The sequence below is a fragment of the Myotis brandtii genome, unplaced genomic scaffold (genome assembly GCF_000412655.1).
Source record: "Myotis brandtii unplaced genomic scaffold, ASM41265v1 scaffold374, whole genome shotgun sequence".
Lineage (NCBI taxonomy): Eukaryota > Metazoa > Chordata > Mammalia > Chiroptera > Vespertilionidae > Myotis > Myotis brandtii.
Window position 1 is genome coordinate 33949 of NW_005364372.1, and position 23805 is coordinate 57753.

At 51.1% G+C, this 23805-nt stretch overlaps 1 protein-coding gene across 1 annotated transcript in view; it reads left to right on the plus strand.

The window, feature by feature from the left end:
- Positions 1 to 19191, plus strand: part of DFNA5 (deafness, autosomal dominant 5) — a 34935-nt gene extending 15744 nt beyond the window's left edge. Inside the window, exons 4-11 of the mRNA XM_005872265.2 lie at positions 3330 to 3501; positions 5270 to 5390; positions 9011 to 9175; positions 10620 to 10747; positions 12595 to 12790; positions 14372 to 14445; positions 17284 to 17525; positions 18724 to 19191. Of these exons, the coding sequence (XP_005872327.1) occupies positions 3330 to 3501; positions 5270 to 5390; positions 9011 to 9175; positions 10620 to 10747; positions 12595 to 12790; positions 14372 to 14445; positions 17284 to 17517 (1090 nt within the window). The 3' untranslated portion in view covers positions 17518 to 17525; positions 18724 to 19191. The remainder of the gene's footprint in view (positions 1 to 3329; positions 3502 to 5269; positions 5391 to 9010; positions 9176 to 10619; positions 10748 to 12594; positions 12791 to 14371; positions 14446 to 17283; positions 17526 to 18723) is intronic.
- The last annotated feature ends 4614 nt before the right edge of the window (positions 19192 to 23805 follow it).

Genomic DNA, 23805 nt, shown 5'->3' on the forward strand with positions numbered 1-23805 from the left:
AAAGAAACAGAATTTCCGGAGGATGAGGCCCAGCAAACAGGATTTTAAAAAGATTCCCAGGTGATTCTAATGTGCAGCTAAGGTTGAGAACCACTGGTCTAGACTCAGGAGGGGACGGGCAGTGAACACAGACAAACGAGCTAGAAAAGTACCAGTGGAGCTGTGCTCTCTGAGGTGTTCTCAGGACGTGACAGTGGGATGGGGGTGAGCCGGGAACACCGCCTCCCTAGGTGATGAGCGCCTGTGGATGGGGCCATGGGTCTGGCGTGTTTAAGGCACAGGGAGAAAGCAGGAGGTGGGGTTGCCTAGGGCAGGCCAGGTGCTGAGGCCGTGTGTATGTGTGTGTGTGCACACGTGCATGTGTGCACGTGCATGTATGTGTGTGCACGTGCATATGTGTGGTGTGTGTGTGTGTGGTGGGGTTGAGATGCAATGTGGCCGTGAGGGCTTCTAAGCAAGTGAGTGACATGACAAAGTCCCTCCAACCCAATTACATAGCTGTAATTCCGTCACGTGGCTTTGCTTTGTGGGCCTCAGCAGAGGAGCCCAGGGAGGTGGCTGGAGTCAGCTAACGTTTAACATCGTGCTCATCTAAACCTTGCGACGATCCCACACGGACAGTGTAGTTACTGTCAGTGTGTCCATGAGAGGGCCCAGGTGCAGATGTGGGGTGAGTCACTCAAGGTCACCCAACCAGAGGGGCGGGGCGGGGATTGGCACCCAGCAGGGCAGGCTCCAGCCCCGGCTCTGCGTGCCTCCCGAGAATGGAGCCTGGGTAGCTTTTTGTTGTTGCTGTCTATTTATTTTCATGACTTAGCTAATATGTGTGAAACATTGTTATAATTTGCATTTCTTTAACCACTACTGAGATGCTTTTTTACGTCTTTACTTTTTTATTGTGATAAAATATATATAACATAAAATTTGTCACTTTAATTATTATTAATTTTTTAATCCTCACCTGAGGACACGTTCATTGATTTTCAGAGAGGGAGAGGGATGGGGAGAGAGAGAGGAAGAGGGAGGGAGGAGAGAGAGAAAAACAGACACACTGACCAGTTGCCTCCCTTACGCGCTCCGACAGGATCTGAGGTACATGCCCTGTCTGGGAACCAAACCCAGGACCTCCGGGTGTACAGGAGGTCCCTCCAACAGCTGAGCCACACCGGCCAGGGTGCTATTTTTTAAAAATATATATTTTTATTGATTTCAAGAGGAAGGGAGAGGGAGAGAGAAATAGAAACATCAATGATGGAGAGAATCATTGATTGGCTGCCTCCTGCACACCCCCTACTGGGGATCGAGCCTGCAACCCAGGCATGTGCCCTTGACTGGAATTGAACCTGGGACCCTTCAGTCCGTAGGCCAATGCTCTATCCACTGAGCCAAACTGGCTAGGGCTGGGGCGCTGTTTTTAAGTGTATAATTCGAAGTCATTAAGGACATTCACACTGTTGTGCAGCCAACACCACTATCCATTTCTAGAACTTTTTCATCACCTCAAGAACTTCCCCATTCCCCTCCCCCGCCCTGGCCACCTCAAATCTCCTTTCTGTCGCTATGAATTTGCCTAGATAGTTCATAGAAATCCCGCTGTATGACAGAAGCAGAATGGTCCAGTGTTTCTCCTTTTGTGTCTGGCTTATCTCACTCAGCATAATGTCTTCGAGGTTGGTTCGTGTTGTAGCATGCATCAGGACTTTTATGTTTGAACTAGTGACCCAGTGCAAGGATTTGTGCATATTGAAAGGAAATTAATTAGAAGGTGGCCAGAGGGGCAGGTCTGGGCAGGGTGGGACTGGATGAGATGGGCTGGACATGCCCTGGAACCAGCTTCTCACGGTCTCTCCCCAGCTGGCCGCACCTGGGGTGGTGCCATGGCTCAAAGGGCATCTGCGGAGTAAGCGGGGTCCCTCTGGCAGGTGGGGTCCCTCGGCCTGGCCTGCAGGGATCCAGCTGAAACCGGCTCTCTGACATCCCCCAAGGGATCCCAGAGTGTGAAAGAGCACTCTGCAAAGTTGCTGTCATCCAGGGTGTGGAACTCAAACACAAGTGTGCAGTAAACCAGAATCAGGGCCGACAGTGCCCCAGCAACAACATAACCCACGGCCGAAGGTGGAATCGCACAGCCCCGTGAGGAATCGGGCTCCCTTCTCCCTGGTTTTGGGGTGCATCACCTGAGAACCTCCGCTGCCAAGTCCCTGCAGCTCCTGCATTTAGCATCTGCCCCCTGGTGGTCAGTGCATGTCATAGCTACCGGTTGGACGGACACTTGGCATATTAGCCTTTTATATATACAGTATATAGATAATATCCCATTCTGAGCATGCACCACAGCTGTCTGTCCATTCCTCTGTTGATGGACACCTGCTGTTTTCACTCCAGGCAGCATGTTACATGGAGGCAGGACCTTCCATCTGCTCACTGCAGTTCTGGGGGCACTTTCAGAACCCTGAGAGTCTGTCTGCCTGAAGTGGGGGCGGGGGGTGAGCTTGTGGCTGCTGAGCTTTTCAACGTACTAACCTTGGAATATTTACACGGCCAGGATGAGCACTGTAATTGTTCTCATGCCAGAACCAAGTCTAATTTGTTCTCTTCCTGTCCACTTCATAGACTCAGAGAATGAAATCTCCGGAGAGGTTATTTCATTTGCTCCTAAGCGTGAAATCATCTCCTGTAGATGGAAATTTAGCTTATTCTTGAAATTCCCCAGAGTAGCTGTGTGGGAGCCTGAGTCTGCTGGGCGACCTTGAGCAGGCCATGCCTCCCGGGCCTCAGTTTCCCCATCTGTAAAATTGTGCAAACCCCTTTGTAAGAGATTAGATGTCCTCCCGGGACTGACGGGTGAAGAGGTCCCATTTTCGTTCAGATCTGGTATCTTCCCTGCGGCTTGCACTGGAAGCCTGCCCTCCCCTCTGTGAGGACCTGGTCAGCATCCCCCCTCCCCCCGCCCTCATCCTGGACTTCTGGGCCCCAGCTGGGCTGCCTGTGCTCCCTCAGCGCTGATTAAATGACAAAACGGGGCCCCCAGGTGTGAGGCAGGAGGATTGTGGGTCCTGCTTGGGTTGTGTTTCCTTTCCGCCTCCTTGACAACCAGCGCTGCTTTTGACCAGGGCTCCCCTCCCCAGTGTCCAGCCCGTGTCCAGGAGCCTGGCAGCTCCCAGCGTCCTGGGGGGATGGTTGATGCCTTCCTGCCCCTCCTCTCATCGCAGGAAATAAGATGCTGGCTGTCACCTGTTCACTCCTCGGCCACGCGCTGTGTGAGCGGAGGAAATTCACACTGCATGTCCCCCGAGGCACAAGGCCACTCACGGTGTCTTTGTTCTCAGGAGGATCAATCTGAAAAGCCCCCTGCTGCAGCAGGTGCTGGAGAGGCGGAACGAGGTCCTGTGCGTGCTGACGCAGAAGATAGTGACCACGCAGAAGTGCGTGATATCCGAGCGCGTGCAGATTGAGGAGAAGTTTGGCGGCATGGTGGGGGTCCAAACCAAGACGGTGCAGGTGCGCACGTGGGGGGCGGCATGGCGGGGTCCAAACCGAGACCGTGCAGGTGCACACGTGGGGGGCGGCATGGCGGGGTCCTAACCAGACTGTAGGTGCACACGTGGGGGGCGGCATGGCGGGGTCCTAACCAGACTGTGCAGGTGCGCACGTGCCGGGGCATTGGCACTGGGCAAGGCCACAGCAGCCTCACTGGTTCCACCGTGAGGACATTGGTCAGGGTCCTCGATGGTGGTGTCTTCATTCATCAGGGCTCTTTGTGTAGCAAGTTAACAGAAATTGAACCACAATTGGCTTAAACTTGACAGAATTTATTGGCTCCTGAAATTGAAGCCTTCAGGAGTGGCTGGCTTCCGACACTGCTGGATCCAGGACTCCAGGGAGTGGATTCCCTCGGATGGGTTCTCTCCTCGGGCTCTCTCCCCACCTGCTGGGACCCGAGGGGTGAGCTCGGGCTGGATCTCAGGGCACCATCCTGGGCTGCCCGTTCCTGAAGTGGACCCAAGGCCAGGGCAGTGGGACGCTCAGGGTGGGGTCAGGCTCAGTCCCTAGGAAGATGGGTCAAAGGAGCACCAGCCCGGCCACATCGCCCCCATGGCCTCTGGCAGTCGGGGGTCTCAGAATGGCTTTGGGATTGGCTGCCTCAAAGCCTTTGTGGATTGAGTGAGGGAACGCAAAGGTCTGCCTGCACATCTGTCTGTCTAAGCCAGTGGTTCTCAACCTTCCTAATGCCGCGACCCTTTAATACAGTTCCTCATGTTGTGGTGACCCCCAACCATAAAATTATTTTCGTTGCTACTTCATAACTGTAATTTTGCTACTGTTATGAATCGTAATGTAAATATCTGATATGCAGGATGTATTTTCATTGTTACAAATTGAACATAATTAAAGCATAGTGATTAATCACAAAAACAATATGTAATTATATATGTATTTTCCGATGGTCTTAGGCGACCCCTGTGAAAGGGTCTGATCTTTTTGAGCAGTGGTTCTCAACCTTCCTAATGCCTCGACCCTTTAATACAGTTCCTCATGTTGTGGTGACCCCCAACCATAAAATTATTTTCGTTGCTACTTCATAACTGTAATTTTGCTACTGTTATGAATCATAATGTAAATATCTGATATGCAGGATGTATTTTCATTGTTACAAATTGAACATAAAGCATAGTGATTAATCACAAAAACAATATGTAATTATATATGTGTTTTCCGATGGTCTTAGACGACCCCTGTGAAAGGGTTGTTCGACCCCAAAGGGGTCGCGACCCACAGGTTGAGAACCGCTGGTCTAAGCAGTGCTTCTGGATCACATTGTAGTCTTACCACACTGGCCCCGAGCCAGGGCTGAAGTTGGTGGGGCAGGGGCTCTGCACCCTATGCTGCATCCCCTCCAGCCTCCCCTGACAGCCCAGGTGCACCCACAGGGCCTGGGTTGACACGAGGGGCTTGTCAGCTGGGTTCCCCCTCAGGCTTTACTGTTGGGCAGGGTTTTCATTAGGACTTCAGTGCAGTTCCTGTAATCCTGTGAGGGAAATGGGAAGTTATCTTGTCTTACTACCTGATTCATCACCAGAGACCTAAGTTCACTGTATCCCGATCCCTGGAACCTCACTGTTGTACCACCAGGTTGGCCACTTACTAGGGAATGTGTGTAGGTCATGAGGCTCCCCTTCCCACTCCTCGAGGGCATGTGCACGAGGCCCTGGGGGAGGCAGAGAGCGGGGGGCTGAATGCACAAGTCAGAGTGTGCTCCCGCCCACAGGTGTCAGCTACGGAGGATGGGACTGTCGTCAAGGACACCAACGTGGTGCTGGAGATCCCGGCTCCCACCACCATCGCCTACGGCGTCATCGAGCTGTACGTGAAACTGGACGGCCAGGTCGGTGAGTGCTGCCTCCTGCTGGGGCTCTTGGCCGACTGAGCCAAGGCTGAGGGACGGGCTGTCTTCCCTGGGGCGCACACTGGGGATCCTGAGCGTTCGAGGCTGTGACAAGGGACAGTGGGCTGCACTGGGAGTGTGTGGGGTGCGGTTTCACCAGCACGACGCAGGGCTAAGAGCGTGTCCTCTGCCATCAGACAGACCTGAGAGGCCTCGGCCAGCTGTGGAGCCTTGCTGAGCCTTGCCCACCTGGGAGGGGCTCCCGCACGGGGCCGCGGGAGGATTAAACCGGTGAGGCACAGGGAGTGCTGGCACCGTGGTCGTTCACTAAGTTCTCCACCTCAGGGATTGACATCATCATTTCACACCCCTCCCCCCAACACGAAGCCAGAAACATTGCTCTTGGCCTTGCCCTCTGGTTGCCGGTGGTTTGAAGCTGGCCCATCCTGGGCATTGGGTCCTTCAAGAAAATGGGGCTTGGGGTTAGCAGGTGTCCGGGAGCTCAGGTTGCACGGCCCCTCCCCCGCACGCTCCCTGAGAAGATGGTGTACTGAGTCCAAGAGAACTGTTCGCTTCTCGGGGACGTGAATGAATACATGTAACATCAATGGTTGACCTTTGTAGGTATGGTAATACGTTTGTAAAAAAGCCACCCATTTTTTTAGAGCTTTATACTGACGTCTTCACAGGTGACCTGGTAATGTCTGTGGTTTGCTTCGGAAGAAAGCTGGATGGAGAGGAAGGTGGGGTGGGCAGAGCTGGTCGGTGGGTATGTAGAGGTTCATTGCATTCCTCTGTTCGCGTGCAGTTTCCTGTTTTCACAGTGGACACGTTTAGGAAGTGAGCCCTAACTGGCACGCACACCTCTGCTGCTGGCTCCTGCGGGCCCCCAGGCGGTTCCTGTCAGGGCCAGGACAGGTTCGGAGGAGGAAGTCCTGTGGGCGCCGGCCCTCTGTGCTCACCTCATGCATCGTCCACTGTTGGCGGCGGCCACAGGCACTCAGACCACTGACTGTCCTTGTGGGCACATGAGGACCTGCAGGAGGGGCAGCGGGGGTGCGGAATGCAGCCCCGGGAGGTGGCAGAAGGGAAGTGTCTGTGTTGAGAAGTTGGTCTGGAGAAGGTGGACGGGACAAGTGGAAAAGGACACCAGGAAACGTGCCTGCAGCTTTTAGATGCCTGGTTCCAAATTTGTGTTATTTTATTCTTTCTGTTTGAAAGCCATTTGTCTGTGGAACAAACTGCATCAGATGATTAAGTTTTGTTGTCAGCACATGATAAGCTGTGATACCACGTGCCCCCCAGGATGTTCCCCCCTTGGTGAGCCTGTCCAGATGGGTTGACGACGGTCCAGGTGTCACTTGGCAAAGCTTCACCGGCTCCCAAGGGTGCTCGTGGGTGCTGTGAGCCTCTGGGTGGCCGGGGAGCCGCTCCGGGCAGTGGGGCTGCGAGGGCGTTTCTCTGAGGTGGGTGCCTGCTGTGCCCGCAGCCCTGGGGGCACCTGTCCCACCTCAGGGGCCTCTTTCCTCAGCGGGACTTGGGAAGTCAGCCTGGCCTCTGTGGCTCCCCTGTTTGCAATTCGATTTCAAGCCTGTTATCTTGGCTAGCTTCCGCCGTCTTAGAGCCTAACTCCTCTTGGTGCTGCTGAGAGGAGGTGCCTGGGGAATTAGTTCTCCAGGGTCCTTTGGCTCAGTCCCAGCCCTGGCGGGGAGCCCGCTGCGTTCATCGCCATCCACGGCGGCGGCCACGCGCCAGCTGCTGGAGAGGCCCCGGTTCCGGGGGACTCCGTGCCTGCGTGGGAGCCGGTTCTGCTTTTATTCCCCATCTGTTCTCTGTCGCCACAGAATGTTCTGGTCCAGCTTCATCAACATGGGCCTCAGGGCCGGAGGGGCCCTCAGAGCCTGCCTGACCCCCTCTCGCCTTCTGGGGGGGCACATCTCACAAGCCTCTTGTGCAACCCCCTCCCTGCTCCTGGGGAGGCGTCTGTCAGCGCCCATCCCACCCCCGTTTCCCACCAGGCTCATCGGCTCCACTGCTTCCCGGAGCCACTCCATCCTGCAGTGCCCCGATGCGATTATTTAAAAGTTTGGTCATTTCACTTACCTGTTCCAACACCTTCCGAGGCTCCGTGTCCCAGGAGAAGGTCTCCCATGTGCATGGGGGCCTGCCCGTGGCCAGCCTTCCCTCAGGGCCAGCACGCCCGGCAGGCACAGGGCGCATTCACCGCCTCTGCCGTGTCTGACCTGCGAGTCCGCGTGGAGCGCTCACTCCCACTGAGCCTTTAGGAGGCGGCTAGACCTGCCTCGCTGGCTTCAGTGACCTGACCGTCCACCTCCTCCAACACCCCCACCCACCCCGCCCCATGCGAAGCCGTGGCCCTTTCCGATCCCTGGCCGCCAGCACAGTGCCCGATGCTGAAAATGAAAGGACTGGCGGTGCCTTCGGGGGGCGGTGCATGCGCCCAGACAGGAGTGGTGCTGGTGCCATGGCTCCTAGAACCAGTTGGGGGCTCCAGGGTTCACGGCAGGATCTGAGGCTGTGGATGGTCCTGTCCTGACCTTGGGGAGCAAAGTCACCCCTGGGGGCTGGTTCACACTCACCCACCCCCGCGCCTGGTGCAGAGGCGAGCGAGCTGGGCTCTGGTGCTGAGTGTGATCCATGAGTGAACGGGGAGAGTTCCATGCCGTAGCCATTCTACCTCTATGACTGCCATCGGTGCCCACAGGCAGAGGAAGGTGTGTGCCGACCCCACGCCTCCCACACGCAGGCTCGGCCACTTTCATTCCATAAATAGGAGCCCAGGAAGCACCCGACTCGAGAGTCACTTGCTGTTCTTGCTCACCCAGGACATAAAATGGCCACATTTTTGCCTACAATTCAGATACCTGAGTCAGGATGTCAGACATGGAAGTCTGGGAGGGGGCAGACGGGGTTGCCAGGGCCTTGCCACCCCTTTTTATTTAAATTTTTTTATGGGAAATTTCACACATGTTCAAAAATAGCGAAAGTAATATAATGAACCCCATGTACTTCCTGCTTCAAGAATGAGGGCAATTTATGCTCCACCGGTAATTTCCCACCTCCCTCCACCCCCACTCAATTGTTTCGAAGCAAGTCCTAGGTATTCTATTGTTTTTGTCTATAAATATTTAAGTATCTAAAAAAGGTAAGGCTTTAAAAAGACTAGTTTTTCACTCAGCATTTTGAGATTCATTCAGATAACTGTAGAAAAAAGTTCATTTTTTTGCTGTGTATTCTTTTTATTAATAAAGTTGACTCTTTAAGAAGAACCATATAACATAACCACTTGTGCACCTAAATATACTGTCAGTAATTCTGTGATAGTATCAGTTCGGTCAAATCAAATCTACTAAATTCAGGCATCCCCAGCTCGCTCACGTACGGTGAGCTCTGCGGTCCGCTCCGGGTCGGCTTGTTGAAACCGGGTGGAGGAGAGGTTGCTGTGCAGGACACACAGGCGAGCCCTGCGGCAGGAACCACCGTTTCTCCGGCATTTCTGGAACGTGATGAGTTGCATCAGATAGCGCAGCGCCTGCAGGAAGCAGGTATATGGGGAGGAGGTGGGCGTCTCCCTGTGCGGACCTGTCCTCTCCTGTGTTGCAGAATTCTGCCTCCTACAAGGGAAGTGCGGTGGCTTCGAGCACGAGAAGAGAATCGACTCCATCTTCCTGGACCCCCTGCCCTTCCGAGAGTTTGCGTTTGGAGACATGCCAGATGTCGGGCAGGGGCCGTCTGTCCCCGATGGACCGCTGGGTGCTTTGAAACAAGGTACTGCCAGCAGGGCGGGGCATGGTGGGCCGACGGCTGACCCGCACTGTACCCCGGGAGGTGATGTGACCCAGGCGGTGAGGTGGCCTTCAGGAGCGGTGGTTCTGGTGACTTCACTGAGAGCATTTGAGAACAGAGAGGACGGCGCCTGAGTCAGGCCTGGCGCACTCAGGACTCACCTGGGCCGGGTCGTGGGGAACCATGTTTGAGACTGAGGCGTGTAAGAGGCAGGGACCTGGCGTTTTCTTCCATTTTAACATAGAAGCCCGAGAACTACGAGGAACAGCTAGTTAGCAGCAAGGAGAGAGCCCGAGTTCTGCATCTGTTTCATCCTAGTCCAGGCGCCGCTGCCAAGACAGGCCCGGCCTGGTCAGCGTCTCCTGGAGGCTCTTTACCACGTGGCCCGAGGCCGTGGGTGCTGGCATGGGGGGAGGGGGCGACCTGTGACTTGCCTGCAGCAACGCCTTCTGCCCCCCACAGCAGTTTTAAAACGTTGGAGGGGTTTTTGGGGAGATGAGGGTGGGAGATGAGCAAGGAAAAGGAGAAACAAATGGTTATGTGAGAGCTTAGCACAAGGAGCCAGGAGCGGCTCAGAATGTGCTGGCTGGAGGCGAGGAGTGAAGCTTACCAGCGAGGCCCAGACCGGAAGACGCTTTTGTTTCTGTAGCAAAAACAGTGTTGGAAGAACGGCAGTGAAGGCCCCGTCTGATGCAGGAGTGAGCACCTACACACAAGCCTTCACATCCCCGCTGGCTTCACTTACTAGGAGCTTTTGCCTGTCTTTAACCCTTTGTACGCCATTAGCATCTATAGACGCAAGTAAATTCAAAATGTCGTGGCGTGGGGATGGTTCCATTTGGACGCGTGGCAGTTAACTGGTTAAAGAGGAAGATTCTAGGAGAGAGGCTCTGGATCCTGCAGAGTGTGAGCCGGCAGCGGGCCTAGCGAGCACCCTTCTCCAGGACAGACAGTGAAGAAGGGACCAGCCGAGGGCAGCAGCCGTGTCGCCATGACCAGAGGGCCAGCCGCTCTGACATGCATTAAAGGATACAAAGTGGACCATGTATTAGCAGGAAGGATGAAAGGTAGCATTTTGGAATCCGCATGGCTCGAAGCAGTGACAGTAGACTGATGTTTAGTAGCTCAGCCGTGATAATTTACTTCTATAGAAAGGAGCCTAAATGACTTTTCCAGAAAAATAACCCATTAGACTTACTATTGAGTGAGTCTGAAACTACGCGTGGCAGCCCCCTTTTTGCCCCCCCCCACTCCTAACACGCAGGGTGGTGTTTAACTCCATGTCCTTTATCTCCGAGCTCGACGGCGGACTGTGCAGCTGACGTGTCCACGACAGAGCTGAGGACAGTTGGCTATAAAAAGCGCGAGCTGCCATCCGGTTCTGCGTGCACAGCCGTCCTGAGCCGTGTGCTTGCCGCCCCCACAGCCACTGTGCCCTTGGAGAGGAACTTCCAGCCCCTGGCGCAGCTGCCGGAGCAGCAGCAGACGGCGCTGAGCGGTGTCCTGCAGGCGGTCCTGTTTGATGAGGAGTTACTCCTGGTCCTGGAACAAGTGGTAAGACCAGAGACGTCTCGAGGTGCAGGGTCTCCCCCTCGGGGTTCCGGAGATGTGGGAGGCTGGACTGCTTGGAAGAGGCTTTGGCCTGAGCTGGAGACAAAAACTGCGTTTAAGATTTCCCCACCTCTTGAACACTAAAGCTTTTTTGCTTCTTATCCCAGGTCCTTAGTTTCCTAACTGCAGAGAGGTAGCTGATGCCAGGAGTCTAGGTGTACATTGGTTCCCTATGGCTGCTGTAACAAGTGCCCACAAACTTCTTGGCTTAAAACAATAGAAATCGATTCTCTGAAGGCGTCAGCAGGGCCATGCTCCCCCGAAGGCTGGAGGGGAGAACCTCCCTTCACTCTTACAGCTCCTGGCATTCCTTGGCTTGTGGCTGCATCGCTCCAGTGTATACCGTCTTCCCACGGCCTTCTCCTCTGTCACCTCCTTTTCCTTTTCTTAATGGACATCCGCCAGTGGATTAGGGCCCACCTCAACCTAGGAGGATCTCATGCCAAGACCCTTACCTCAGTTACCTTTGCAGACACTCTATTCCAAATAAGGTCACATCCTGAAGTTCCAGATAGACTTGGGGGTGGGGGCGGCACTGTTCAACCCACTGCAAGGGGCTATGTCAGTGATGGCGAACCTTTTGAGCTCGGCGTGTCAGCATTTTGAAAAATCCTAACTTAACTCTGGTGCTGTGTCACATATAGAAATTTTTTGATCTTTGCAACCATAGTAAAACAAAGACTTATATTTTTGATATTTATTTTATATATTTAAATGCCATTTAACAAAGAAAAATCAAAGAGTTCGCGTGTCACCTCTGACATGCGTGTCATAGGTTCGCCATCACTGGGCTATGTGGTAGAGCCCAACAAGTCAACCTATTTTACTTAGAACAGACTGAAAAGCAGGCCTTTGTGTTTTTCTGTTTTGTGGCAGAAGGATTTTCTGGGGAAGTCGAGTTCCTTAACTATTAGTTGTAGAAATGGTGAGGGACACCCCAGCTGCCAGCCCCATCCACCTGGGCTTTCTGCTCTGCTTCCCTGCAGGAGGCCGGGGAGCTACAAGCCTGATTTCTGCTGTCGTTGGTTGTTTTTGGTCTTTTTGGTTTTCTTTTATGCAGAGTCTGAGCTCTGGTTTTCTGATTTAATGCTTCATGGCGTCCAGGGGACGTATTATTTTCCCCTCTCAAAGCTGGATTGTGTCAGAAGAGCTTAGCGACTATGATGGAACCAGCCGTGTTGAAACAGTCACCAGCCAGGACACCCACCGTCCTGGGGGATGCAGAGCTCCTGGGAGGGTGTGCTGGCCCAGGGAGCGCACAGATGTTTAAAAGCCTACTGACTTTTACTTTCTAAAATGTCTCTTTCAAGAGGGAAATGTCAGGCCAGCACCAGCTGCCTGGGTGGCGGGGGCCCGCGGGCTCTCATACGAATGCACCTGGATGTGGAGGCTGCAATGGCTGGGCGGTGCTGGGTGGCCAGGCAGCCCTTGCTGGCAGGACCACCCACCTCCCACGCCGATGGCTGAGGCTCCCTGGGCCCAGGTGGGAATGTGGCTGGGGCGGGAGTGCCAGGTTTAAAGCGTGAGAAGCATGACAGGACGGTGCCTTCATGTTCTCCTCAGCTCTGCGTGCAGTCACGTGTCCAGTCCCTGGTCCAACCCAACAGACCCTGCCCTGGAAGGCGCTACCCCACAGCCCCTGCACGCCGCCTCCCCTCGCAGTGAAAGCACAGCCCCTGGGCAAGGCTCGGCTCACTGTCTCCTTGTGAGGAAGTATTAGGCTTGCTTTACCTGGGTGACAGCCAAGGCTAGGGCTGCTGCATCACCTGGTCTCTTCTCCTCCCCTGCAGTGTGACGACGTGGTCAGCGGCCTGTCGCCCTCACAGGCGATCCTGGGGGAGCTGAAGCCCCCCCAGAGGCAGAACCTCACAGCCTTCCTGCGGCTGGTGGGGTGCAGTGTGCAGGGCGGGCACCCGGGCCCCGAGGGTGCGGTCAGCGACCAGAAGCTCTTCTCCACAGCCTACTTCCTGGTCAGTGCGCTGGCAGGTACGGCACTGGGGTCCTGCTGTTGCTTTGAAACCGCTTTGCTTACTAAGGTGGAGACTGGCACACGTGGTTCCCTCCTTTCAGGAGTGGGCAGGCTAAGAGGTGGGGGGCAGTGGAGGTTTGCATGGTCGCCACGACGTCACAGAGCCGAGCATGGAGGCCTGTCCACCGCCAGCTCCTGCGCTCTGGGCAGAGCCCTTCTCTTTCCTCCTGGGGAGGGCTGTCGGCGGGCTCACCCCTCACCACCCAGGAAAGCGTCTCCCAAAACCCAGCCTGTCAGTCGCGTGAGCCGGCCGTGTGAGAGGCAGGGGCTTTCCGCTGGCAGCAGTTCTCCCCCCAGTATTTCGGCCCTCTGACCCTCTTTACACACTGACCACCCGAGTTGTGGCCATCAGGGCAGGGGGCGGTGGGGAGCATCCCGAAGCCCTGGCTGCTGGGCTCCGCAGCTCCACGACTCGTTGAGCGGCCCTGCCAGGGGCACGGCCCTCCCGAGATGCACAGTGGCCCACCTGCTGCTCCTCTACCCGTTGCCCCGAGCTCACCATGCCAGAGGGTAGCCCTCCTACATGAGGAGACAGGGCTTTAGTCCCTGTTCAGAAAGGCAAGACCCCATTTCCTGGTCCCCACCACGCCCCTTCAAGGGGGCAATAGTCAGGGCGTTGAGTGCCCGGTGCACTCAGGGTTCCTCCCTGCACCACAGCAACAGAGCCCAGGAATTTCCAGTTTTCAAAGAATTAAAAAAGAGAATGCCTCTCCCAGGTCCATATGCTGATGAGTCGTTCATTACATGCTCATGACTTACTTTTTTAAATTCTGAATGTGTTGGGGTTGTAATCACGGCTGCTAATGAAGGCAGGAGGCGGAGGGAGCTCACAAACGGTCTCTGGGCCCGATGAGTCAGCAGGTGATTCGTTTTTTTCCTTTGCCTTTTCAGCTCAAAGGTTGTGTCCTGGAGGAGCGGCTCCTGTGGGGGCTGCCTCTGTGTTACCCGGGGAGGGAGTAAAACCAGTCTGAATACCACTGACCTGGATCTCCTTTCCCTGGGGCTTGGCGGGTCCTTCTGGGGTGGTGCCTGCACAGTCTTGGGTTCTAGAGGTCCGTGTGCCATCCCTTCGTCAGGCCACACTGCGTTTTCCTCCTAAGAAGGACTAAAGGGTTCTAAACCCAGGTCACTATAGGTTACTCAGCTCTCTGACACACGCCAAAAACAAAAAACAAAAACAAACAACAACAAAAAAACTATGGTTGATCCATTGAGGAAACATGCTCAGAGAGGTGTATGCAAGGCACACCCCAAATGTGCAGTGACGCACCTCTTTTGTCACCAAATTCCAGTTCTTTCTACTTTTCCTTGCTTCCCCGGAGTCTGTGCAGTTCTTCCTGCTGGGCACATCCCCTGGCGAACACATGCCTTTCCTAAAAGCCCTTTGTGCCTGTTCAGCACCATTCATTCACTGAACAACTGCTGAGCATAACCTCTGCCCGGAGAGCAGGGACGTATACATTAGGCACAGCCCAGGGCTGGCTATATTCCTACAGATGCTTTTGTTTTTTAAAGTGACTGATTTTTGTCTTTTGCAGAAATGCCAGATAACGGAGCAGCTCTGCTGGGCACCTGCTGTGAACTCCAGATCATTCCTTCACTATGTCACTTGGTAAGGAAGGGGCCTGGGGGTGGGGCAATGATGAGATGAACACCTCACAGCTGATAAAACACTTCCAGTCTTCCTCATCCTCAACAGCCCTTCAAAATAGGTCACACAGGTATTACTAAGTCCACTTTTTACACCCACCTACGCCACACGCCCTACCTCACAGGAAGATGGAGGCCCAGAGAGGAAGGATTTGCTCAAAGCACTTGTCTATGGACTCCAAGCCTTATGCAGCACTGCAGGGAAGGAGCAGGCCTAGAACTTAGCTCTGTACCACGCTCGCCTGGCAGGGAGGACACAGAGGACTGATGGTCTCAGAGAGACACTTCATTCTCTTAGGACTATCATTAGCTTTGTGCCCTCAGGAAATGTCATGGCTAGACCAAGAGTTAGGTAATGAGGAGCTTAGCCCTGAGATTGAAGATTAAGCTTTTCCTCTTTAAACTACAAATTGGGTCATTAGAAGAAGAAAATGGGGCAGCTACTGCGGGTGTTGCTCAGCCTGGGGCAGAGTAGCAGGGCACACCTGCCCAGATTACTTAAAGGCCTGGCGACCAAGGGCCAAGGCCAGCACGCTCTGCAGGCCCAAACCTCAGAGCTCGGCTCCCTGATCTGGGAAGCGGACGTTGGGGTCGACTGTCTCTCCAGGGCCCTGAAATGGCACACATCCGGGGAGCCCTGAGCACTGCGGGTAGTGCCTTTGGCACTGCTCTGCACAGGAAAGGCATCTGAAGAGTGCGCCAGGCACCATGCCAAGGAGCAGTTTAGTGTCATTCACCACCACAAGCAGCTCTACCGCCCGGGGGAATGCTGCATTCCTGGTCCGACCACAAAAACGGAACTACCTGAAATGTGCCGGCATGCATGTCCTGTGGCCGCTGAGGGTAAAAGCTGGTGGTGTAGTGAGGTTATGGAAACAGTACGTTTCCTAGCTAGCTGTCTGCAGTGATGAGCACGCAGCAGCTCTGCTTTTGTAGCCCAGCTCCGTTTACAACAGCTGAGTGCTTAGCAAGTCTACAGGAAAAGAGAACATTACAAGACCACACCAGCGAAGTCCCTCTTCCCTGCAGGTCAGCTCTAGCTCTGATCTGGGTGCCGCTTCCCACTTTGCTCTGCTGGTGGAGGAGCAGCCCTTAGGCGTTCCAGGAGGGCTGCTATGCTACTCGGCACAAAACTTCCCACCCACAGAGTCCTCTGTCCGCCTTCATGGGCTGCTCAACACAGACAGAAACCCATTTTCTTTAAAGACCTTCCTGGGCATTTCACATCATCGCCCCTAGATACCGCAACAGCTCTTAAGACAGCGAGGTTCCTGCCTGCCGTCTTGAGGGATTTGGGTATCGTGTTTCCTGCAGGCACTTACTTAGAAAGGGGTGTAAAAACCCACCTTGTCTGGTGGCCAGGGCAACCATGGAGGCTTTCTGAAGGCCTTTTGGGAGAAACACATCTGCCGAACTGGTGAGAAGGCGAGTTAAAACCATCCACAGGGTGTTAATGTCACCCCCACCCCTGGTGACTGCATCTCTTTTATGCCCAGAAGTGCCTCTGGGCACGTGGGGTTGGCAGATGTTCAGAGAAGGAAGCTGGACGCCGCCCAGCACTTCTCCGTCAGACCTGAGCCCGCTGTGCTGCTGGCAGCCTTCAGCGGTGCCCATGGAGCTCATTCTCAAATCGTGGCACGTGATGCTTGTGTTTAAAGAGCAGGTTACTCCACTCTAAAGCACAATGGATAGTTTACCGTCTGGCCCAAATGGTAACGCTAAGCCTGTGGTTACACTGCTCGTTGTATTTGGCGCATCTACAGGGTGTGGCGTTGTAAGGCTGGCTTGGATAGTAGACACCCAAGTACTTGTGTATTCCGATGAGTGCCGCCCTCCGCTGAGAACACTCCGGAATTCTCTACTCATGCATACTTTAAAGGCTTCGCTTTTTTATTTTATATTTTACTCTATATTCCTAAACTGACCTGGTCCTGAACACCTGTTTAAAAATCAAATCTACTGGCAAATTTATAATTACTGAAGGTAAAGTGTCACAGGCACCGCCAAGACCCCAGAAAGCAGTTTCGGATGTTTTCAGCGGCTGCAATTAGAGCAGCGATCTCTCTGAAGGTCTCGTCCTAGGCAGGGTGACGGGTGAACACACAGGCCAGGTCCCTGCTCTCCTGAGCGGCGCAGGTTTCAGTTAAAGACTAAGCAGTGATGGTCAAGAAGAGAACTGCAGACATCGGAGCAGGTGGGGACAACACCATGATGTGCCAGTGGCTGGGCTATGGAGAGGGATTAGGTCAGGCCCTTCTGATGCTGCATTTCCACCAAAAACCGAGAGACGAGAAGGTCTGTGTGGAACTCTGGAGGGAGAGTCTCCAGGTAGAAGGAAGGACAAGGGCAAAGGCTCTCGAGGCAGGAAGCATAAAGTAAGCGATGGTACCTACTGCTTGGAGGAGTTGGTGCAAATATTCTAAAACCTTCATTTAAAAACCAAACAAGCCTTACATACGTGTGTTCTACTGGCTTAAGATCTAGTAGCAGACAGAGTTCAGAGAGGAGGGATTTAGACAGAACTCCAGACTCCAGCAAATTGGAATCGTCAGGCCTGGGTCACATGCAGAGTTCAGAGAGGAGGGATTTAGACAGGACTCCAGCAAATTGGAATCGTCAGGCCTGGGTCACATACATCTTGTTACATCTTCATCTTAAAGGTTTTCCTGCTCCATTTGGGAAATTAAAAAAAAACCCAGAAAACCACCACCTGTTTTCCTAATTAGCTGGACGTGCATGACTGTCCAGCACTGGTTGTTCTGTAACGTGTTTAAGTGACGTGTCTAACGTGCCATTTCAGCTCTGTGCACTGTCCGCTGGTGGAGAGTCTGACCTCGAAGACGTAGCCCTGGCTCCTCTGAGAGACACGGAGAGGTTTGGGATTGTGCGGCGCCTGCTGGCCACGGCCGACATCAACCTGGAACGGCGACAGTCGGCCGTCAGGGCTGTCACCTGCAAAGTCCCCAACCTTTCCCCACTCGTTCTGTATGTGAGCCTGAACGGACTCCGCGCTTTAGGCCGAGTGCACCAGTGACGTCACAGGTGAATCCCAAGCTCCTGTCCTCAGCCAGGGCTGGGCACTGTCCACACCGTGCAGATACCACTTTGGGGCTTAGGTCAGAGCCAAGTTAAAAGTTGATCAAGGAGATGAATTCACAAGAGAATTTAAGAAGTGAGCTTCTGCACTAGCAGTCACCTTGAGGTTAGCCGCCAGGTACTCTGTAAGCAGTTTCCTTTCGGAAGAGGCCCTCCTGCGCTGGTGACCCAGAGAGCAAGTGCAAGCCCACACCTGAGGAGCTGGACGAGGGCTGCGAATCCTAAGGCAGCAAACAGACCTTTATTCTCCAGAAAAACGGGTCCCTCTCTCCCTTTCTTCCTGTGACACAAAAACAGATGGGGCTGACACTTTGACCCAAAATTCATTTTAAATTGTGAATGCTGGGAAGCAATTTCTCTCCATTGAAGACTATGTTTTGGATGTTCTGTATGCTCTGCATACAGAATTTTGTATGTATTATCCTCTAGATCAGCGGTTCTCAACCTGTGGGTCACGACCCCTTTGGGGGTCGAACGACCCTTTCACAGGGGTCGCCTAAGACCATCGGAAAACACATATGTAATTACATATTGTTTTTGTGATTAATCACTATGCTATAATTATGTTCAATTTGTAACAATGAAATTGGGGGTCACCACAACATGAGGAACTGTATTAAAGGGTCGCGGCATTAGGAAGGTTGAGAACCACTGCTCTAGATAATAAAAAAGCCTAAACCAAAGCACACACACAAAAAGACAGACGTCAGACAGACAGAAAAGGAGCCATCCCAGCAAGTGTAAAAGCTTGGGTTACATCGAACAGGCGACTAAGGCATTTTATTTCTTAGCTGTTCCACAGCTGCCCTAACACTGGTCAGTTACCCTGCTGGACGGTGTCTTAAAATGTAGCTACTGGGAAGGATGTATGCTCTGCAGTGACTAAAAACTGAAGTGTGAATGCCACTGGAGTACATATATTCTGCTAAATAAAATTATACTGAAAAAGTCTAATAGCAGGCCGCCTTCCCGTAGGGGTCTAGAAATATGCGGTTTATCTGACTTTGCCATGCTTCAGTGAACGTACTAATTCTATGTCAAGAACAATGTGCTGAGTTCCCATGCATGATGGGTGTTTGATTTATAAAATATATGTCACAGGAAGCTCTGAACGTGTGGATTTTGCCTTTTCTTGTTTCCACAGCCTTCTATAAATAGCCTGGGCTGTCTCCCGGTCCCACTGCTAATGTCCCCTGGGACCTGCAGCCACTTGCTCTCCCTCAGCACCACCTGGTGCGCCCGCTGCGAGGCCTGTCCAGCCCGGGAGCAGCAGTGGTTAGAGAGAAATGTGCTACGCGGCACAGGCTTTTCACCTCACTATCCTCTACTGCTTCCTGCTCTGAAGATTTTAATGAATGCTAATGAAGCAAGTAACCCTTTCATCACCTCTGGAAAATGAGAATAATCCATGTTCGAGTACTTGCATAAATAAACCTATGATCCATGAGAAGAAAAGGACACAGCAGTGTACACTGTGGTGGCAACAACAAAAAACAAGCACCTCATGCACAAACTGGAAAGGAACATGTCAACGTGAAAATGGTGCTAAAATGGTGGCACAGTCCATGTCTGGTTTTCTGAAATAAAATAAATATACAGAACGAACTGTAAACGGGATGTGTAATGGGAGTCTACTTGTGTGAAAAACAGAGACATGTATCGCCGTGCATGGGACAGAAACCTCACTGACGAGTCACTGGAAACCCAGTGGGCTCCTCTGGGGAGGGAGGGAGAGGCTGGGCAAAAGGTGGGGAAGGGGTGGTTCACCCTTCCATTCCTGTTAGAATTTTGTATGTATTATCCTCCCTAGATAATAATAAAAAAGCCTAAACCACAGTGCACACACACAAAAAGACAGACGTCAGACAGACAGGAAAGGTGCCATCCCAGCAAGTGTAAAAGCTTGGGTTACATCGAACTGGTGACTAAGGCATTTTATTTCTTAGCTGTTCCACAGCTGCCCTAACACTGGTCAGTTACCCTGCTGGACGGTGTCTTAAAACTTAGCTACTGGGAAGGATGTAGCCTGAGGCTGCACCAGGTGCTCCTGGCCCCCAGAACTGAGAGAAGAAGTCTGTGTTTTAAGCTGCTAAATTTGTGGTAATTTGTTACTGTGCTGATAGAAAACTGACAGGTAGTAAAAGACGGAAGTCCATAGGTTCTTGGAAACTGCGACTTTAAGCAAAACAACATGTAATGAAACCATTTTAAACCATAAGCTACCTGATATAAGCACAAGTCAAGTTCCTATGGCCTATTCCTGGTCACAAAAGCATCACCACACTTCTAAATAAAGATCTCAAAACACTTCAAATATTAAACAATGAAACAGATGTGAGCTATACAAACATTTAAGAAAGATGAATAAAAACAAGAATGATTTTCCAAACCGACGATGCCAGTTCCTGGTCCCTGGTGGCTGAAGCCTTTCCAGCAGCTCAGGGCGCAAGGCGGGAACCCACCTGGACAGGACGCCCTTCCATCACAGGGCCACTCACACCCACACACACACGGGGGCAGTGTAGACAAGCCAGTTAATCCAACATGCCCACCTTTGGGATGTGGCAGGAAACCGAATGCCCCGAGAAAACCCACGTGCAAACTCCACAGACGGTGGCTCTGGCCTGTAATCGATTTCCCCCTCATCAACGTTAGAATGAAACAATGAACGAAACCACGTTAATCCAGGAACTGCTGTAGGTCACGCTGATTCTTTGGGAGACATCAGAAATACACTGAACTAGCACTTTCTCAACCATGAGGTATAGGATCCCAGAAACCAGCTGGGGAAAGAGTAGCAAAGTACCTTTTCGGGACACAGGCTTCCTGCACGCACCACGGTCACGCCTCCATCGCTTGGCCAGCCGGGTGGGTCCGCCGTTTCGAGGCAGGGCTGGGGCTGAGCTGCCTGCCACCGCACACCTGTCTCCCACCAGGTTTCTCTGGCAATGGTCCTAGGAGCACCCCATGCCCTCTGAGCATAGAGGCCTTTTCTCGATCCTGTATTTCAATCTTCTCTGTCTTGGAACTTCTTTCCTTGAGTATGTTGTGTTTGAAACTTGGGCTGGCATAGAAGAAACAATAGTTAGGGTTTCCTTGTTCAAGAGGAGAGGCAGGTGAAAATTTATAAAACTAAGTTACATTAGAGGCGTTTTATAAAAATTATTAGCATTTAAAAGAAGTTTCCAAAGCTAACCTCATAGTCTCTGTATTTTACTATCTGTAAGCCTCAGTTCTACTTATAAATGAAACACTACATTTTTCCAATATTAAATATTTATTTCTTTTTACATACAAAAATATTTTACCAGGCATATAGAATTTCACAGATTGAACATTTCAATAATTTTTGTTTGGGGCAGTATCTGGAAATACGTGAAAAGAAAAATTTTATAGGGACAGCTTCTGAAAAATCAATAATTGTATTACAGAAAAATTTTATTTATACAAGGACAGTAATATCTCTTTTACACACGACTTAGCAATACAATTACTGGGAAAGCAGTAGCAATTAGTTTTTATTTTTAAACTTTTTCATCAGGAACTTACTTTAGCAGCTTGTTCAGCTTTGATTTTTAGGTTGCCAACAAGATTTTGTCCTCCGTTTAAAAAAAAAAAAAGTCCTACAATCACTTCACAGACTAGAGGTTAAAAAGAGCATGCATCTGTGTCCAAAATAAAGGTGAACCAAAATGAAATGGGGGACTCCCCACAGCAGGGTTTTCACAACAAACACTCATCATAGGCCCTAACGGACAGGTAGGAAATGACGCTGGGGCCAACCCCTCGTGCTCACTCATCTACACAAAACCCGAGGCACCACTTCCTTAACAACCAATGTTACCGAAGAGGTAGGAGCCAGTTCTTCTTTAAAGACAGCACACAGCCAAGAGCACCATCCATCTTGCATTTCAAGGGCAGATGGAGATGAGCTCTTCCTTGAGTCTGGTTCTATCTGGAAGCTCGAAGGCCATTTCTCATTTGGACCATGTTTCCAGAACAAGCTCTGTGTGCTCCAAGCAACGTGACTAATACCCCTGCCCATCTCTCCTATTTAAGGATAAGAGGAAAACCACATCCTCACAGCCGAGAGGTTTTTAATGCTACGCGTTTCCCCTCCCTCCACGCTCCCAGGCCACCTTGACTGATGTGAGGAAAAGCAAATTTCAGGCATGGCCTGTCAGATTTATGTCTCTCCCCTGGCTTGCTATTTCTGAAGTACAATACGGACCTCAATTTCCGACTTTTAAAAGCGGACCTGTGGGCTTCTGCTCTATGGCAGCATGTTCAGTGGGACCCAAAACAGGCTTACAGGCATCGAGTCTTTCATCTCCCAAGTTATAAGCACCATTTGCGTTCACTGTAGATGTGTTCATTTAGTTTGTGCTGAAGATTAGAAAATAGTAAAAGCTAGTAGTAAAAAAAAAGAGAGAGAGAGAGAGAGAGAATCTTCGCTTCTGACAGACGGACCTTGGTGTGTGGAGGTCAGTTACCATTATAACACTGCACCGCCAGCCAGCCAATGGCTGAGGCATCAGAGAGGGTCACTGAAATGCATTCGGTCAGGTTAGAGGTCCACCAATGACCTGAGAAACAGACCCCCTTTGGACTTAATACCACCAGTTAAACAACATGGGCTTCGGCGACAAGTTTCAGGCGTAAGAACAGGGTGGAGCAGCTTTAAGGGGCAAAGATCAGTGTGCCTTGTGATGTAGGAGAGCACTGGATTGCTTACTTAATTGATTTGTGAGTGGTCTGGTTGGCAGCAAGGACTTGCTAAGCGTTTCAACTTGGAAAGGGATTGTAAACTAACATGGACCTCCTGCCCTGGGCCACTGAGAGCGGAACAGACCCTCTTCCGGCTCAGAGCTGTTCTAAAGCTGGAGGCGAGATTCCAGGATGGCGTGCACCAGGTTCTGTTAGCTCCGGAAGAGGGGCACTTAACAGAATGAAGAGATAAGTAACCTCAATGCAAGCGCATACATATGACAGACAGACAAAGTAGACTTCCTAGTTTAGCATTTACCATATCAGAAATACAGATTACATTTTGTAATTTAAGCTAAAGACAAATATTAAGTTAGCCTTATTTAACAAATGGAATATTAAAAGTAAAGGAACATAAAAATTTTACTAATGGTCAGGAGTCAGAATTAGGATCTCTGTCATTTTTATCAAAAGAGCAACTTTTAAAGAAGGTAGTGCAGTATACTGCAGAAGTGAAAACCATGCTTTTAAATTCTTACCTTAGAAATTTGATATCACCATTTCCTTCACTTTTTGGCGATTAAGAATCATTTTTTATTCTGTGCACTAAATCATTGCAGGAACACAGAAAGCAACATGATAGATTATGGGAAATATTTTAAACATGAATAAAACTTGAAGCTGACAAAAAATTATTTAAAAAATAATCTTACCTTAAAAATTACATAACTGTTATCTTCCTCAGCTATACAATGTCTATTTACATAAAAACGGATATGATGCTGAATTATTAGTCAATGGAATTCATTCTTAAGTTTGTGAATAATTTTCACTTGTACTATATACAATAATCTTATCATTAAAATAGTGCATCTGGCCCTAGCCGGTTTGGCTCACTGGATAGAGCGTCGGCCTGGGGACTGAGGGGTCCCAGGTTCGATTCCAGTCAAGGGCATGTACCTTGGTTGCGGGCACATCCCCAGTAGGGGGTGTGCAGGAGGCAGCTGATCGATGTTTCTCTCTCATCGATGTTTCTAACTCTCTATCCCTCTCCCTTCCTCTCTGTAAAAAATCAATAAAATATATATTAAAATAGTGAATCTGTCCTAAGAACTCAAAATACATTATAAATGTTATTACATGAATGCTCTCAGCACATTCTTTGGAACAAGAGGAGGGCAGGTACCATAATCTCTAAGCCTGAACCATATAACAAATTCATTAGGTTTAAATAAGAATTTCCCAAGAGGTTTCCGTCTAGCACTTTCCTTTTTCCTTAAGGAAATTAAGTTATAATGTTAACTTTATGGGCTTAATACTTCATTTATTTTTCAAAAAGGAGATTAGTACCTGACTCAAGGTAAGCCCTTTCAAACAAAGTGAAAAAAGTTCCTGAATGCTTAAGAATTTGGAAGTAATCAAAAATTTAAGAATATTAGTTATAATTACATGGGTGAAATATATTTAGTTTTATTATTCATGTATTTTGGGAGAATTTTACATATTCTACACATAGCTG